Source organism: Hylobates moloch, unplaced genomic scaffold (genome assembly GCF_009828535.3).
Source record: "Hylobates moloch isolate HMO894 unplaced genomic scaffold, HMol_V3 SCAFFOLD_3, whole genome shotgun sequence".
NCBI classification, from domain to species: Eukaryota; Metazoa; Chordata; class Mammalia; order Primates; family Hylobatidae; genus Hylobates; species Hylobates moloch.
Window position 1 is genome coordinate 114,691,846 of NW_026652278.1, and position 17,152 is coordinate 114,708,997.

Consider the following 17,152-nt stretch of genomic DNA (forward strand, 5'->3'; position numbering starts at 1 on the left):
GTCCGCGGAGACAACCATCCCTGAACCCCAGCTCCCGAGCCGCCGGCTAGCCGCGCACCGGGGGCCGGCGGACAGAAGAGCTGCCGAGCGGCTCGAGGCTGGGGGACCGCGAGCGCGGCCGCGCGCTGCCGGGCGGGAGGCTGGGGGGCCGGGGCCGGGGCCGTGCCCCGGAGCGGGTCGGAGGCCGGGGCCGGGGCCGGGGGACGGCGGCTCCCCGCGCGGCTCCAGCTGCTCGGGGTCCCCGGCCGGGCCCCGCAGGGACCATGGCAGCCGGGAGCATCACCACGTTGCCCGCCTTGCCGGAGGATGGCGGCAGCGGCGCCTTCCCGCCCGGCCACTTCAAGGACCCCAAGCGGCTGTACTGCAAAAACGGGGGTTTCTTCCTGCGCATCCACCCCGACGGCCGAGTTGACGGGGTCCGGGAGAAGAGCGACCCTCACAGTGAGTGCCGGCCCGCTGTCCCCGCCCCATTTCCATTTCCTGGGTTCTCGCCCGCTCTCTCCCCTCCAGCCTGCACCCTCCTCCCGGATCTTCACTGCGACCCTAGCGGTCCGTGTGGTTTCTGGCCGCGCGGCCCTCAGCGGTTTCGGGTTCACCACTCACCAACCTCCTTCCCGGGCTGCGGCGTAGGCCCGGGCGTCCCCCGGGCTTTGGGGTGTGCCAATTTGCCCTGTAAACCAGTACCCCCGGCCCGGAGCCGCGGCGCGCCGGGGCCTCGCGAACGGTCTCTCTTCCCGCAGACAACCTGTCGCGTTGGAGATGCCCGCGGCCCCACCATGCAGCTCTGGCCGCTTCTGTCTGCTGCGTGCTGTCCCGGGGACAAAGACAGGACGGACCGCAGCAGAACGAAACGGTCTTTACTGGAAAAACACCTTTCCAGAGTCCTGCCCTTAAATTCCGACTCGGGACGACCCGAGGCATATGGCACACTACTCTCACCCACTCTGTTTTATATTTTTCCGAATTGACGAAAGCTGAAAGAGCAAAAACAAAAACCAACCAGCCAACCAGCAAAAAATCCAGATGTTGTTAATAAAGTGCCATAGCTTTGTTTCACTAGTGAAAAGAAGTGCAAACACTTTAATCTTCCACCTGCAGTGACTAGCTTTGAGACCTTGAGCCGACGCTTAACCCCAGAGCCGGTTTCCTCATCCCTCACGTGGGGCTAATACATTACTACCTTGCAACAGGTTTGAGGATGAAATGAGAATTGCAGTTTTGCTTTCTGTAAGAAACAATGTTTGTGGTTCTAGAAAGAACACTGGCCTAAATAAGGAGTGCTTGGACTTTAGGAGATTCCCTAAGTCTGGAGTGGGGGCTGAAGATTTGCATTTCTAACATGTTCCCCGGGGATGCTGATCACATCACACTTTGAGAGCCACTGGTCTAGAGGAAAGAGAAAGAAAGGGGCATAAGATGAGCCGATTTACAACACTGATGGAATTGGAAGTGAAAGAGGACTAGAATATATTGTAACCTGTCCTCCTGTGAGTGTATGTAAACATGCGTTTTAAAACCTGTGTGTTATGGCGTTCCTTCCTTTATGGATTCCAGGTGGAGAATCTGATTCTGTCATTGCCTGAGAAAAGACCCACAGGGGTCCCAGCGCCACTCCCCTGTAGTTCTGCCTTTGTCTTGGGATGCTAATGGGATGTCATGAGGGGAGGTGGAGGGGGGGTGGAAGAGAAGAAAATTCTACAACCAAACATGAATTGGCAGAAGAATGGGAAATACACTTTTATATGAGCTGAGTCTTTATTGCTTCCGAAATAGCAACCTGCAAGAGAGGCAAGTCTTTAATTTTTTTCAGGCTTGCCGTAATTTAAAAATTTTATCAATCACTTAATCCCGTAAAACTGAAAAGATGCTTGTAACCTATTACATGGGTTAGTGCTATTTCTCTATTCTGGTAACTTGAGTATCTATTTCAAAAAATTATCTTTATGATTGACATTTGTTCTGCGGTTGTCTGCTACGCCATCTCAGCTGACAAGGGCAAAGTGCTGTGTGTCCCAATTGGTTTTATTCTTTTCTAGTATCACAAACTGTTTATTAAAAAGCATGTATTATGACCAGAAGACAGAAAAATTTCCCTTTAAATTAAGTTAATATTTGGGATTTCCCCTAATACTCTTTTTTTTCAGACTCTATTAGTTGCTGAATCATTTTTTCTTTGAAGATTTTGATACCCGATTCGCCTTAGAATCAAACTATATAGAGGTTAGTGGGTGGGTATAATTTTGAATTGCATACCACATTACCACCGTTGTAAAAACAACCGTTAACTTTTTCTTCCTAACTGCGAGTTGGGTTTTCATTTTTGTAATCTTACTTTAACTCTGGTTCTCAAATGGGAATGATTTTGCCTCCCAGGGGACATTTGACAATGCCTGGAGACATTTTTGGTTGCCGTAACCTGGAAGGGTGCTACTGGCATCTGGCAGGTAGAGGCCAGGGATGCTGCTAAACATCCTGCAATGCACATTATAATACCCTCAACAAAAACATTTTTGACCCCAAATGTCACTAGTGCTCAGGTTGAGAACTCTGCTAACTTTATAACTAGCTAAGGACAAGATATTAAAAGGGAAATATAGAATAACTCATCCAGACTTGTGGAGACTACGAATTTTTTTTAAATTTTTTATTTCTATAGGGTTTTAGGGACGAGGTGGTAGTTGGTTACATGAGTAAGTTCTTTAGTGGTGATTTGTGAAATTTTGGTGCACCCATCACCCAAGCAGTATACACTGAATCCAATTTGTAGTCCTGTCCCTCCCCAACTTCCCACTCTTTCTTCCCAAGTCCCCAAAGAGACTACTCTTTTTTTTTTTTTTTAAGGATACCTGTACCAGGCAATAGACTGACAAGAATACAAATCTAAAAATCACAAATTTCATCTATATGTAGCCCAACCTGGACATAAAGTTAAGTACAGTATATTATTTTCTCACATATTGAATGTTTACTGATAGTTGAGCAAACCACGAGGAGACCCCCCAAAACAAATAAAACTGACCAGGAAACATGGAGAAGAGTTAATAGTAGCCACAGTTTCCTACTACATTATGGCTCAGATTTCTAGACCTGTTTGAAAAGTTGAAAAATCCATGGTCTCATTCCTCAGGCTGTTTTGTCCAAAACAGTCTGAACATCTTTCACTGGAATTTTTTTTCCTTTGGCATGACACTTTGTGCCTACATGTTTTCTAAACTGCAGGTAACTTTTGAAAGGCCAAGTTCAACCATTATCAGATTTTAACATTTAGTATGGATTAAATTGTGAGTGCAATTTCTTCCCCAAAAGCTGGCCAGAAGGACTGGAGTTTGGGGAGGGATGCTTTGAAGACTGTGATATAAATGATGGGGTCCTGGAGAGGTGCAGGGGAAGAGGAGACAGAGTGGGGAGCTGTGAGGTAGGAAAGAGAGGAAAATTTTCTAAAAGAAGAGGTAAGGAGAAGATGACACAACACAAATGCTTCCAAGTTTTCAGTGTTGCTGAAGGTCAACTGTGCTTCACACCTGGGCATTCTCCTGAATTTGCACTCAAAAGGGCCCATTTTCTGGAGTTTTTCTCATAGTCCTGGAATAATCTTCATTTGACACGAGAGTCTTGATAAACACAAGATGTTAAAAGTTGTTGGAGAGTTTCTCTTTCTCCAGCATGTGCGCTGCACTCCTGCCTTCCTTTTGGCATCCTTTAACTTTTGGCAGGCCTCTTTCAACGCGGTGGGAATGGATAATATTAAGTATATACTCTAAAGTAGCAAGCTGTGTAAAAACATTCAGAAGAGAGAACACTTTATCCCAAGCAGCACATACAACATGTGGTAGAATATAGTAAGTGAAATGTATGCTGCTTATGTACACTTAGTATTCAATTTATTCCAGGTGCTCTTATTTAGAAAAAAAAAAAAAAAATGAGGGTAGTTAGAAGTACTGGATCTACTCTTGGGTTTCTCCCAGGAGGTGACTGCCTGTCTGCCACACTTCTTTGCTTCCAGGCTCCAGAGGACACTGAGACTTGGAAAGGCAGAGGGACCTGCCCACTCCAGTGTGGAGCAGGGGTGGCTTGTAGGTGGGCCTGACCCCTGGGCTCTTTGCTACTGCATGTGTTCCATGCAACCCCAAGCATAAAAACATGGACTTGTGAAATCAAAGGGAGGCTTCAGACCTTCTGGTTTACCCGTCTCTTTTTACAGAAGAGGATACTGAAGCTCAGAAAAGTCACCAATTACTCAAGTTCACTTGTGGGTTTCCTCTTTTGTTATCCTGAATGAGCTTCTTACCACCTGGCCCCTTGCCTTCTCTTCCTGCCATCCCTCAGCCTCAGTGCGCTCTTCCATTCCACCATAGAGTGTGCCCTGCTGGACCCCACTTTGGTTAGGTTTCCTCCATTTCAGGGTAGTGAGCTGCTAGCCCCTTTGAGGAGCTCTTACTAGTTTACAGGTGCCTCAGGTTGATTTCCTGGGGTTTTGGATAAAACCACCTTTCCATCTCTTCACTACTGCCTTTGGGGTAAATGGAACCATTGATTTAATAATACATGTACTAGATTCTCTCCCCCCACCTCTCTTTGGTAATATCTGGCAAGTGGATAGCAATAATTTTACTTAATGAACTTGATATTTACTCTAATAAATATTGGGTGCAGTAAACAAATGAAGTCAGAATCTAATAGCTCACTTAATCTTGGAAATCATGTAATCAGTACAGCAATGAAAGGACAATTCATGAGTCATAGATATTACCACACCTTAGGAGCCTTTTAAGATGAGTTTGATGCCAAGTGACTTCAGCCTAGAAAAGGCAATATCCCCTCATGACATGCCCTGAGGGGTTTCATTTGTTTATAAAATGACCGTTATGTAATTAGACTTTGACAATGGTGTAACAATTGGGTTCTAAGTATTCTCATTTTGATTTATGATGCCATTTTATGTGGAAGGACATGATTTTAAAGTTTAATTAGAAAATAAAATGTTACAGATGTAATGAACAAAACAAGAACCCTTCTTTAAATATCATAAGCATAAAATTGACTTTCTTCATCTACACACTGATTCTGAGAACTCATCATCAGTGATGTTGAAAAGACATTATAAGGTCTCACATTATTGGTACTACTATTTTAAAACCACGAGATGCCTGTACAAGCTGGTAATTACACATGTGCTGTAGTCTTTGCTTGTTTTTCCAATTCTAGTGTTTGTTGATTTTCCAAATACCCTGCTTGGGCCCCTTTGTCCCGTAGGACACGTCTGTAAGAAGGCTGGCATGGGATAAAAGTCTATGAAATGGAGGAAGGCAAATCTATATCTTTGGGGCACAAATGTTTTTCTTTTTCTTTTTTTCTTTTTGAGACAGAGTCTTACTCTGTCACCTAGGCTGGAGAACAGTGGCACGATCTCAGCTCACTGCAGCCTCTGCTTCCTGGGTTCAAGCAATTCTTCTGCTTCAGCTAGGATTACAGGCACCTGCCACCACACCCAGCTAATTTTTGCATTTTTAGTAGAGACGGGCTTTCACCATGTTTTCCAGGCTGGTCTCGAACTCCTGACCTCATGTGATCTGCCTGCCTCGGCCTCCCAAAGTGCTGTGATTACAGGCGTGAGCTACCGGGCCCAGCCTGGGGCACAAATCTTAACCTCATCAGGATATTCTGTCCAAACAAATGTATTTTGTTCTGTTTCATTTTTGAGTTTGTCCTTTTCTGTGCTCTGAAATTAGGATCTGGTCTAGTACTTAATTTGTATATTGTCAGTGCTCAATAAATAGTTAATGCTTGATTGTTTGCATAATAATTTGGAATAATGATTATCAGTGTAGAGTTTTAGCTGGATCATTAGAAAATGCACTTGTGGCACTGTGATTTTAAGTGTTTGCTTGTTGTATCCACTGTTCGGTTAGCTCTTGCTTTCTCTTTTCTCCCTTATTATTACAATGACAGCCAACGAGGCCTTTTAAGCTAAGTTATGTATAGCCACAGGAATTTAGGAGAGGAGGAAAAGAAAAGTGGTAACTTCCAGGGGAACTCGCCCTTTGAGCCATAGACTGTGGTTTTTAGAAGCCAGACCAGTCTCATTCTAAACCCCTTCAGAATATTTTTAGTTTGAAGAAATTGGAAAGGCCTGGAGGCAACAGACAGCCAATATTCAGTGTTTAATTTATGTCTCATCCAGCTGTCTTCTGTCACTCTTCCTGCACAAGGTGACTTTTGACTTGACCAGTGTATCTTTAATACTTATTCATTTAAAGAAATCTGTAATGGATGTGTGTGTGTGTGTATTTGTATTTTTAAAGAGCTATTGACTTCCGCACTTTAACCTCTAAGATCAATTATCCACTAAAATTCTGAAATGAAAAGTTCACAGATTTTCAAGGTATTTTGGAGATTTAAAAATTGAAGAGAAGCTATGTGAATATTAAGTATATGTTCCAGATATAATTGAACAATTGAAAGGAATGATCCTGGTTTAATTTATAATTAAGTTATACATTAATTTATAATGAAAACTTGTAATTAAGTGATAACTCAAATTAGCCAAGAAAAAAGTATTTTTTTAAAAGAAATTTGTACACAGTAGTAATGATCTGGCTGCATTCTGGGAACAGATTATTCTCTGTTCATAATTTAGGCACCTTAAGATGCTGGCACCTTAAGGTAGGAACCATGACTTCTTTATATAAATAAACATCATAAAAAACTCAGTACCTTTTACTCAGAGAGTGCTCACTAAATGTCAGCTGATGAGGAAAACATTCTCTGTGGAACTTGCTGTGAAATAACTACTCATGAGCCATATGCTGTATAAAGCTTGGTCAAAGTTTACAGTTTTCTTGGTGTCTTGACATGTATGTTTAGATACTTGGTCAATCTTTAAATGAAGATAATTATATATAGCAAAGTTATATTTGGGAAACATTTGGAAATTTTGGAGACTGGCTATTAGTTTTTCTTAGAATAATCTAGAGAAAGATGAATCATTTTTCAGGAACAATTGTTTAGAACTTTTATTGGGAATTCTGATTTCCTTAAAAGTATTTAAGATTTTTATCATGTACTATTGTTGTAGGATAATCCTGGTTCTTGTCACACGCCCAGGAAAGATTAGGCTCGCAGACACTTTGGAGGGTAAGGGGTTACGGAATTTATTGGTCAGAAAGGAAAAAGGAAAAACAACACAGCAAAGCAATAGGGGTTCGTATTAACAGGCCCCCATCTCACAGATTGATTCCCAGGTTACCACCCCAACAGGAGAGGCCAGTCTCCTCCCTGCAAAGGGCATGAACTTCCGTGGCTCCACCCCATTCTCCCAGTGTGCAGGCCAGTTGGAGGTTCTCCAGGGACCACTTTATACTTGGCTGTCCTGTCTCACTATGCGATATAAAACTTTGTCAGGTATGCTGTGCATTGTTTTTCATTCTTATTTTCTTTTGTGAATAATATCTTGGAATCAGTACTTTCTTCTACATCATCTCCTTTTCTTTTTTTTGAACTCTTTTAAATTCTAGATTCTGCCCTCAGTATTCCACTTAAATCATTCTTATGAGAGCACCAGTAGTCTTCCAGTTTAATCATGTGGCCTTTTCCAGTTTTTCATGCCACTCTGACATGTGGCAGTATTGTCTGCCTCTGACCTCTTGATAATTCCTTGGCTTCTATTACATCACATCAACCTGGTTCTCCTTTTGAAACTGCCTTTGCAAAAGTTATATCTGAGAAAATTATGACACTGCCAGAGATATGATCTAGCCCACTCCCCTCCTCTTGCCTTTAGCTTTCAAGCTGCCTTAATCATTTCTGGGCTTAGGCCCAGATAACTTTGGGAGATAGTTTAAAGGATAATAGGACTTTCCCAAAACTCAACCGCCTTTATAAAGCTGATGAAAGGCCTTCAGGCTTGGGGGGAGGACAGGAATCTGAGTTGTGCTAAGGTGTAGACATATTAATAGATTGCCAGCCATTCCTGCAGATAACACCACTATTGTAGATTGGCCTTTTGAGATATCTTTTCAGATTTTTTGCATGTCTGACACCCATGGCTCCAGCTGGACCTGCTGAACCACTCCTGTGGCCCCACCCAGGAATGGTTCTGCTAAAGAGGACAACTTTGACCCCCTATGATTTCATCTTCAGCCCAACGAATTATCAGTAAGCACCCATTGCATAGCAATCCTCACCCTTTCCCCCAAACTGCTGTTGAAAAACTCCTATCCCATGAGCTGTGGATGAGATTGGTTTGAGTACTAACTCCATCTCCCATGTGGCTTTGCCGGCCTTATGTTTGTTAAACTCTTTCTTTACTGCAATGCTGTAGTCTTTCCTTGTGCAGCGGGCTGGAAGAACTCCTCAGGCGGTTATACTTTCGCCCTTCCAACTGTCTTTTTTTCCACTTTCTTCTGTTTTTTTTGCATTTGTATTCCCCAAGGTTTTGTTTTTAGCCTTCTACTCTTCTTTCTGTGTACTTGTATTCTTTCAGCAGATCATGTATTGTCTCTGTCTCTGTCTTGATTCCCCATCTCAATTTCCCACTGCTTGGAGGACAGACACACTGCCATAGCTTCAACTTAACATACATAAAACAGAACTTAACACAATTTTCTCAAACTAGCACCCTTTCCTCCTGAATTTCTGCTTGTAGTGAATTATTATTCTTGTCTCCAAAGCTAGACACCATGGAATTGTCTCTGATGCCTTTCTCTACTTCTTTCATCTATATATCTCTCTAAAATGTTTCCCAGCCATAGTGATTTCCTTGCCCTGCCTCTTGATTTAATGACCTCTACTCTCCTACAATTTTAAGCACTAACCAGACCTACCTGGCTTTCCTTCTTAAACATGACCTACCTTATTTCTTACTGTTTACCATCCATACCCTCCTGATGCTGCAGTGCTCTGTGCTTTAATTATAGTCTCTGTAATGTGTCATAACGATTACTGTCACAATGATTGGCCTTTCTTCATGTGACTCTTGTTTTTGAAAAATCCTTCTTTTTCTTATCAATTTCTCTCTCACAACTCCTCCCATCCTCACCTTTCTCTGGAAAAATCCTTTAAGATCCAGCCCAACAGACTTCTTTGTGAAACTTTCCTCTACCTTCCCAGGGAGAATTAATGGTTTTTACTGTTTTCCCATATACTTGGTACATAGTCTGAACACAGAACTTCATGTTTTCTGTAATAGTTAGTGGTTTATGCATCTGGCTTCTGCACTGGGACTGTGAACTCTTTGTAGGCAAGCACTGGATCCCATTTGCTGCATCTATCCTCACACACAGTGGCCACTCAAAGAATGTTTGTTAAATTGAAGATGTACTCAATAAATTAGCCAAGTCTCTTAACTTCCTTTCTGACCTTCCCTTCACATCTCCTGTCTTCATTGTCATCTTAGCCTTTAACCAGGCAGTTTTCCTTAAGCTGAAATGTCCTGTCTGTCCTCGTACCTTATCCCAGTTCCAGTCATGCCTTGGGCCTTATTTCTTTCACATCATCCTGTATCCATCTTTCCTTTTCTGTGTACTATCTAAAAATTCTCTCTAATAGCTTGTTGTATTTTAATTTCATGTCCCCCAGTTTTACTGGAAATTCCTAGCAGGCAAGAAATTTTTATTTTTAAAAAATCCAGACCACATTGCCCAGTGGTTCTTTACTCTTTTCTATTCTGAGGGTCTGAGGCTGAATTTACTCATCCCAGGGTCCCTTTGGCTTCATTGCTGAATGAGTGACCAACCTGAGTCCCATGAAAAGGTTCACTCTATATTTGTTGAATGGGCAACAACTTCAAATAAGTATAAATATTATAGTATGAGGCATATAAAATGGTAAGTTGAATACAGCAGCACTGTAGTTCTTTTCTGCAAACACCTTTAACATTATTCAAGGGAAGCAATAAAGGTAAAGCATAGTCATTTGTTGGATCACTTTTTATTTTGGAAACTTTTCAACTGTTAAGTAACATTAATATTTCTAGCCAACATTAATGCTCAGTTCCAGAACTGGTTATAGTTCTCTAATTAAGGAATGCAGACCTGGGAATTCATACCTGATTCAGACACTTCAATCCTTAACGTCAGTGTGTCTCTCTCTTACTCAGGTCTAAAGCCAGTGAATCATTGTAAAAGTTAGGAATGGGGACCGTCTGGTACTATTGTTAATATTTTGGGCTGTGATGAAATGGCCTGGATAGTTTCATCTGAAAATTTATTCAGATTTATGAGCCAGTATTCATCACAACAATCTGAAAAACTCTTAAGAGGATAGAAATTCTATGACAAAGTGAGTCACAGTCTTTGTGATGTGATGTCTGCAAGGGTGGGTGGGAGAAATTACTGAATGACCAGTCTCATTCTACTCCTTTCTAAGCTGAATCATTTTGTAAATAGAAAACAATTCATAAGTTTTTAAGTGACCTTACATAAATAGGAAATGGAAGAGATTAAAACGGTCAAATAATGCTTCCATTTAAAAAATTACTTTTGGAAACATATCACTTGATAAACACTTTGCTTTTGAATTCGAAATGCAAATAATCTTCTACTGCCTGCTATATATCTTTTAATCCAATACTTGCTGCATGTCTTCTTTATGTATTCTTACTTTTTCTATTAATTATGTTACTTTTCTTGCCTAGATTTTTTTTTTATTCTACCAAATGTCATTTGACCTTTCTTCTTATAGCTATTTCTAGTGTTGGCTCATTTGGAGATGGGGTGTGTGTGTTTGTGTGTTGGGGAGAGGTGTCATTTACTCACTGGCTGGATGACTACTTGAATTGGATGGGGACTCAAGAGAAAAAGGTCCCTTTGATTTTGGAAATTCTGATTCTGGGATGGTATCGTCTTGCATTTTGCATTGTGGGTCCTCTTCTGTTAACTTTTCATCTAAGCTTTTCTCCAAGTCATATTTTACCTTTAAATGTAAGACTTATTAACATTATTTCCTTATCTTCTTTGGGGTAAGGCATTTATTTAAAAAAAGCTAAGTGAAAAGAGAAATATTCTATTTTGAATGTGTTTCTAAGTGTTAGTTTTCCTTACATATTTATATGTATCTACATTACTCTAAACTCAATAATGGAAGTATAATTCAAGTGAGATTGGGAAGACAATTTTGTTAACCGTTTTAGTGGAGGGTACTAATGTATAAAGAAGACATAGACAGAAGGTGTTGGATTGAAAAATAACAAATGACAGAGACACCCTCAGCTGTTAAAGGGTGAGAAAAGTAAAGCATAGATTATTTTTTGGAGGGTGGTATGAAAGCCCTGAAGTATTCATGGGATCTGTCCAGCTCTGTCCAGACAATGAGGGAGACTGCCATGGTGACTAGGCAGAGTCCCTCTGCTCTGTGGTAGAGGAAGTGTCAGGTGTTTGGCCTTTTCCACTGTACTATGTTCCTAGGACCTTGGTATTTACCAAGTACTTATTGAATGAATGAGTGAATGAAATTTTTGAGAACATGCTCTATGCCAGCTTTACAAATAATATCTGTTTAATCTTAAATACAAACTTATGAAGCAGATATCATTATCTTCATTTTACAAGTAAGAAAATAGTTTTTTTCCTATTGGCTTTTCAAAACATGATCTCTTTGTCCATAGCAACTGGTGATTGTGCATTCTAGACTTCTTAGTGTTTAGAATACAAGTTCATGGCCAGAATTCTGCATGGACAAACTAGCAGAAATTTGAACAGAAATAATGACTTAAGCAAATAATTTAAACTCTTTCAGAGGCTTTGCCATGTCCAGCAAAGTTGAAGTCTATGCCATCTATTCCTCTGCCACTTTGTCTACTCCACTCTCCTTTGTTTAAGAAAGACTTCTGTCATGATTTAGTATGAGATAATTCTTCTTTAGTATTTAAGGGCTTCTTAAGATTTTTGAGTGGCATATACAAAAATAGAGTAGGATGTAATTAAGAATGAATACCATACAGCCATGCACTGCATCATGATGCTTCGGTTAATTGCAGACCTCATGTATGATGGTGGTCCCATACGATTATAGTACTGTATTTTAACTGTACCTTTTCTTTTTTTTTTTTTGAGACGGAGTCTCGCTCTGTAGCCCAGGCTGGAGTGCAGTGGCGCAATCTTGGCTCACTGCAAGCTTCGCCTCCCAGGTTCACGCCATTCTCCTGCCTCAGCCTCTCCGAGTAGCTGGGACTACAGGCGCCCGCCACCACACCCGGCTAATTTTTTGTATTTTTTTAGTAGAGACGGGGTTTCACCGTGGTCTCGATCTCCTGACCTCGTGATCCGCCCGCCTCGGCCTCCCAAAGTGCTGGGATTACAAGCGTGAGCCACCGCGCCCGGCCAACTGTACCTTTTCTATGTTTAGGTAACACAAATACTTAGCACCATGTTACAGTTGCCTACAGTATTCAGTACAGTAATGTGCTGTACAGGTTTGCAGCCTGGGAGCAATAAGCTATACCATCATCTAGGATTGTGTAAGTACACTCTGTGATGTTCACACAATGATGAAATTACCTAAGGATGCATTTCTCAGAATGTATCCCCATAGTTAAGTGACACATGATCATGTAACACAGTGGTATTTGTGTATTTAAGCATATCTAAATATTGAAAAGGTACAGTAAAAATATGACATTATAGTCTTATGGGACCACTGTCATAAAGATAACTAAAAGGATGTTTTCAAAGTATAGTTAGGCTCTTTCAAAAAAAATCGAGGGTATCTTTTCAGTATTTAAGGACATGTGGTGTAAGATTTTAAAACAACAACAACAACAACAACAACAACAAAAGCAGATGGGCTTGGGTTTAATTTTCTTCATTCAGTGAGATTGTCCATTAATCAACAATTTTCTGAGTGTCTACTATGTGAGGGAATAAAGACCAAGATAGATAAAGAGATATCAAGAAAGCATGTAGCAAGACACGTCCAGAAAAGTGTCTAAAAATTACACTCCTCTTTCCTTTTTTGACTCTCCTGTATTTTCAAATGGTATCACCATCTTCCTTGCCAACCAGGCCCAGGTGTTGGAGTGAATTTCTACTATGTCGTTTTCCCCACTCCTCACTTCTCTTCTCAGGCCCTGTCCATTTCAGTTCTGCAGCACATTCACACCTGTGCTGGTCTCTACAATCTTGCTGCAGCTCGTCTGGTTCTAACCCTGACTACTGCAACTGCTGTCTAACTGATCTCATCTGTGTTAGTTTGCTAAGGCTGCCATAACAAACATACCACAGTCTGGGTGGCTTGAACAATAGAAATGTATCTTCTTATAGTTCTGGAGACCAGAAGTCCAAGATCAGGTGTTGGCAGGTTTAGTTTCTTCTGAGGCCCCTCTCCTTGGCTTGTCGATGGCCACTCTCTAGCTGCCTCTTCACAAGATCTTTCCACTGTGCTTGCGTCTCTGTTGTCTCTTTGTATGTCCAGGTTTCCTCTTCTTATAAAGACCTCAGTCAGATTGGATGGGGGCTCACCCTAACGGCTTCATTTTAACATAATCACATCTTTAGAGGCCCATCTGCAAACAGGACCACATGCAGAGATACTGAGATTAGAGTTTCAACATGAGTTCGGGGAACACAATTCAGCCCATAGTAGTGCATAATAAAGGATGTTATTCTTTGCCAGAGTGAGTTAATTACTCTGTCTAGTTGTTCAGCAGTTGGACATTGTTTTTTCCTGAAGAGGAACTCTGATCATGTTACTCCTCAGAAAAACATTTTAGGCTCTCCTGGGCCCTTGCTTCCAAAACGCAAAAGAAAAGAAGGAATAATGGTCATGCCAAAAAAGGCCATAGCCATGGGCAGCCTATTTGTGGCAGGAACTGTGCCCGAAGCATGGCCAAGTACAAGGCTATTAAGAAGTTTGTCATTTGAAACATAGTAGAGGCTGCAACTATCAGGTACGTTTCCAAAGCGAGTGTCTTTGACACCTCCGTGCTTCTCAAGTTGTATGTGAAGCTACATTACTGTGTCAGTTGTGCCATTCACAGCAAGGTAGTCAGGAATCGATCTTGTGAAGCCTGCATGAACCAAATACTCCGATCCTGATTTAGACCTGTGGGTGCTGCCCCACGACCTCCACTAAAGCCCAGGTAAAGAGCTGAGTCCTTAAGGTCTGAAGAAAAACTATCCTCTGGAAAAAAATAAAATGAAAATTGTATTTAAAAAAAGAGAAAAACATCGTGGACTTGATAGAGTTCAATCCCCTCGTACGCACATTGCCCCCAGAGCTTACAGATGTTGCAAGTCTGTAAAAATCAGAAAACATAGGAAAGTTACCAGCAGATGTGTGGTTGTCATGGATATAAAAAAGTGGGATACAGGGTGTTTTTGGAAACTCTAGGTAAGTAGTAAGCTTGATACAGATCTCTGAAAAAAATTCCAAGAGGCTTGAGAATACTGAAAAAGAAGATAACAGAGTAAATAGTAACTAGGGTGCTACAATGGGAGAGTAGTAATATATACATAGCCTTTGTGTGTTAATTTCCATGGACTATTTGACTGAATTTCTCATAGCAACCTTCTGTAAAAGATGTGCATTTTCTTCAAGAGAGTCTAGAGTTTTTCATATTTAGGACTCTTAGGCCAGGGTCCAACAGCCTGTTATTTATGAATAAATTTTATTGACACACGGCCACCCTCATTTGTTTAAACATTGTCTGTGGCCACTTTCACACTACAATGGCAGATACCCCTCAAGGTGTAAAATATTTACTCTCTGGCCTTTTACCACAGAAAATGTGCTGACCCCTGGCTTAGGCCATAGTTTTCATGAGGAGTGGACACGTGGACACTCCTCAGTCATGGTATTTCTGCTATTCCACACTATTACATTTAATACTAATTTCCTGACACTTGATGTCAGAAACTGTATACTATTGTCTATGGCTTTTACGGATATTCCTCCAGCCTTTGGACAGGAATTGTTATTTCCAGGCTGATCTCTTATTTAAAAATGTATTTATTAATGATTTAATATCACTTTTAATAAACTGGAATTATGCTTTTCCTCTAAAAGAAAAAAAAAGGTGATATAGATGTATTATCACAATCTAAAATTATTTTAATAGACAGCTGATCCTGTTTTCCAATTACTAGTAAAATGTCATGCTTTAGATGATTATTCTAAACCAAAGTTATGTTTTTTGCTAGACCCTTCACCCAACTTTTAACAGCAAAGTAACTGATTCCCGCATAGCAGGAAAATTCACTTAGTTATTTCCATATATATTTTGCAACTCAACTAATTTTTCTTGGAAGATACTGCAGGAAGTTACATTATTCAAAGTTAGATATTCTCTGTTTTAATGAAATTTTAAAAAATTAACAGTTTGGATATTCGGTTATACCTATTTTCCTCACTTAAATTATTTTTGTCTATGCTTAATGATGTAGAACTATAGAGCTTTTATGTTAAATAATTCTGGAGAATATTGGCTCTGCCCATGGGTATCATTCCAGAAGTGGATGAATGTTCCTGTTGGATTCGTTTCTTTTCCTAGAAGAAGCCTAATGCCCATGATGGTTGACAGTTAAAGCACACAGTTCTGCTCTCTAGGTAGGACAGACAGCAGAACCTTTCTAAAGACCTGCTGGGGGAAATACTATTTATGGAAGCCTGCCTCAATGATGTATGGAGTGCATCTTTCCTCCAGATTGAGAGTTTTAACATGGAGGTTCATGGATTTGCTTTAGGTTTCCCTTAAAAATAGATGCAAAATGCTAGGTATCAGGTTGTTTTTCTGAGGAGAGGGTACATAGCATTTTGTCAGATTCTCAAAGGTTATCTGTGGTCCAAAATGTTAAGGACAGTATCACTAGAAACACTAAAATATGTCTTTTAGTTAATCTGACATCTGGGAGAGAACCAATTTGAACCACATGACAGTGAAAATGCATTTACTGAATTGTGTGTTGGGGTGAACCTTTAGTTTATGGTGAGTGATTTTATGAGAAACATCTCTATGAAGCTCGTCTCTGTGTATAATTAACAGAAACATTAAAGAAATGCTGAGGGCTGCTGTTGATCTCATTACATAGTGTCCATTCTGAGGTCCTTAGGAGAAATTTCTCTTTGGTAACTATGTCGGGTCTAGTTATGCTTTTCCTTAGCAGCCAGTTTATTTTTATCTTATGGTCTCTGGGAAATTTCTTATTGCTGCTGGCTACTAGAAAGCCAAATATATGGCCTGCTTCTAGCAAGTATAATAATCTCACTCCTGGCTTCACCAGTTTTAAACCCTTCATTTGTATTTGCCTTATTAAAAAGCCATTTTTAAAGTTTTTTGTTTTGGTATATTGTCAATATCTTTGTAACTCACCTTAAATATTACTTGGGATCAAACACATTATACCTCAATAAAAATAATATATTGATTAATTTGTTATTTTTAACCACAAAGCACCACTATATTATACAGAGCATTGGGTGCTGGAGATTAAAAAGTCAAGGCCCTTGTCCCTTAAAATGTGTTTTGTTTGGCACGACAAGAAAGAGATATAAATCAATAAGGGCAATAAAATGTTATGCCTGCTTTGCTTGTGGTGTTTCCCATGGGACAGTGAGATCATAGCAAGGATAGCAGTAAGTTCTAATGGGGAAGTCATAAAAGGCTTCAAACAGGAGTGACACTGAACAGAATGTTTGGAATCAAGTAGGTGTTTGCCAGGCAGACAGGGCGGGGAAGGGCAGGAAGGCCAAGGAGGCAGGGCCAGGTTTGGCATGTTTTGGGAACCAAAAGAAGTTTGGAATGGCAAGAAGTAAGGCCTGCTAGCTAGGCAGGGACTGGATTATGATGGGCCTTGCAAGCCATACTGAACAATTGGTCTTTATCCTAGAAGTGGTGGGGAGTCAATGGAGGGTTTTAATCAGAGAATAAGAGGATTAAATTTGGGCTCTGATGAGATCACTCTGGCGGGTGTGTGTAATAGATTGGAGGGTGTGAAGCTGGCGGCAGGGAGTACAGTTAGGAAATGATTTCAGTTATCCAACTGAGAAATGTAAATCTCTCTCAGACCATTTTCCTGAACATAGTAAGTGATGTATGGGCATATCTTCAAAGAAGATATTGTGGGTTTGGTTCTAGACCACTGCAATAAAGTGAATATCACAATAAAGTGAGCCACATAAACTTTTTGGTTTCTTTTTTTTTTTTTTTTTTTTTTTTTTT

The 17,152-nt window shown here is 40.7% G+C and overlaps 1 protein-coding gene across 1 annotated transcript in view; it reads left to right on the top strand.

The window, feature by feature from the left end:
* The first annotated feature begins 247 nt into the window (after positions 1 to 247).
* FGF2 (fibroblast growth factor 2) overlaps positions 248 to 17,152 on the top strand; it is a 72,536-nt gene continuing 55,631 nt past the window's right edge. Inside the window, exon 1 of the mRNA XM_032146787.2 lies at positions 248 to 441. Within this exon, the coding sequence (XP_032002678.1) occupies positions 264 to 441 (178 nt within the window). The 5' untranslated portion in view covers positions 248 to 263. The remainder of the gene's footprint in view (positions 442 to 17,152) is intronic.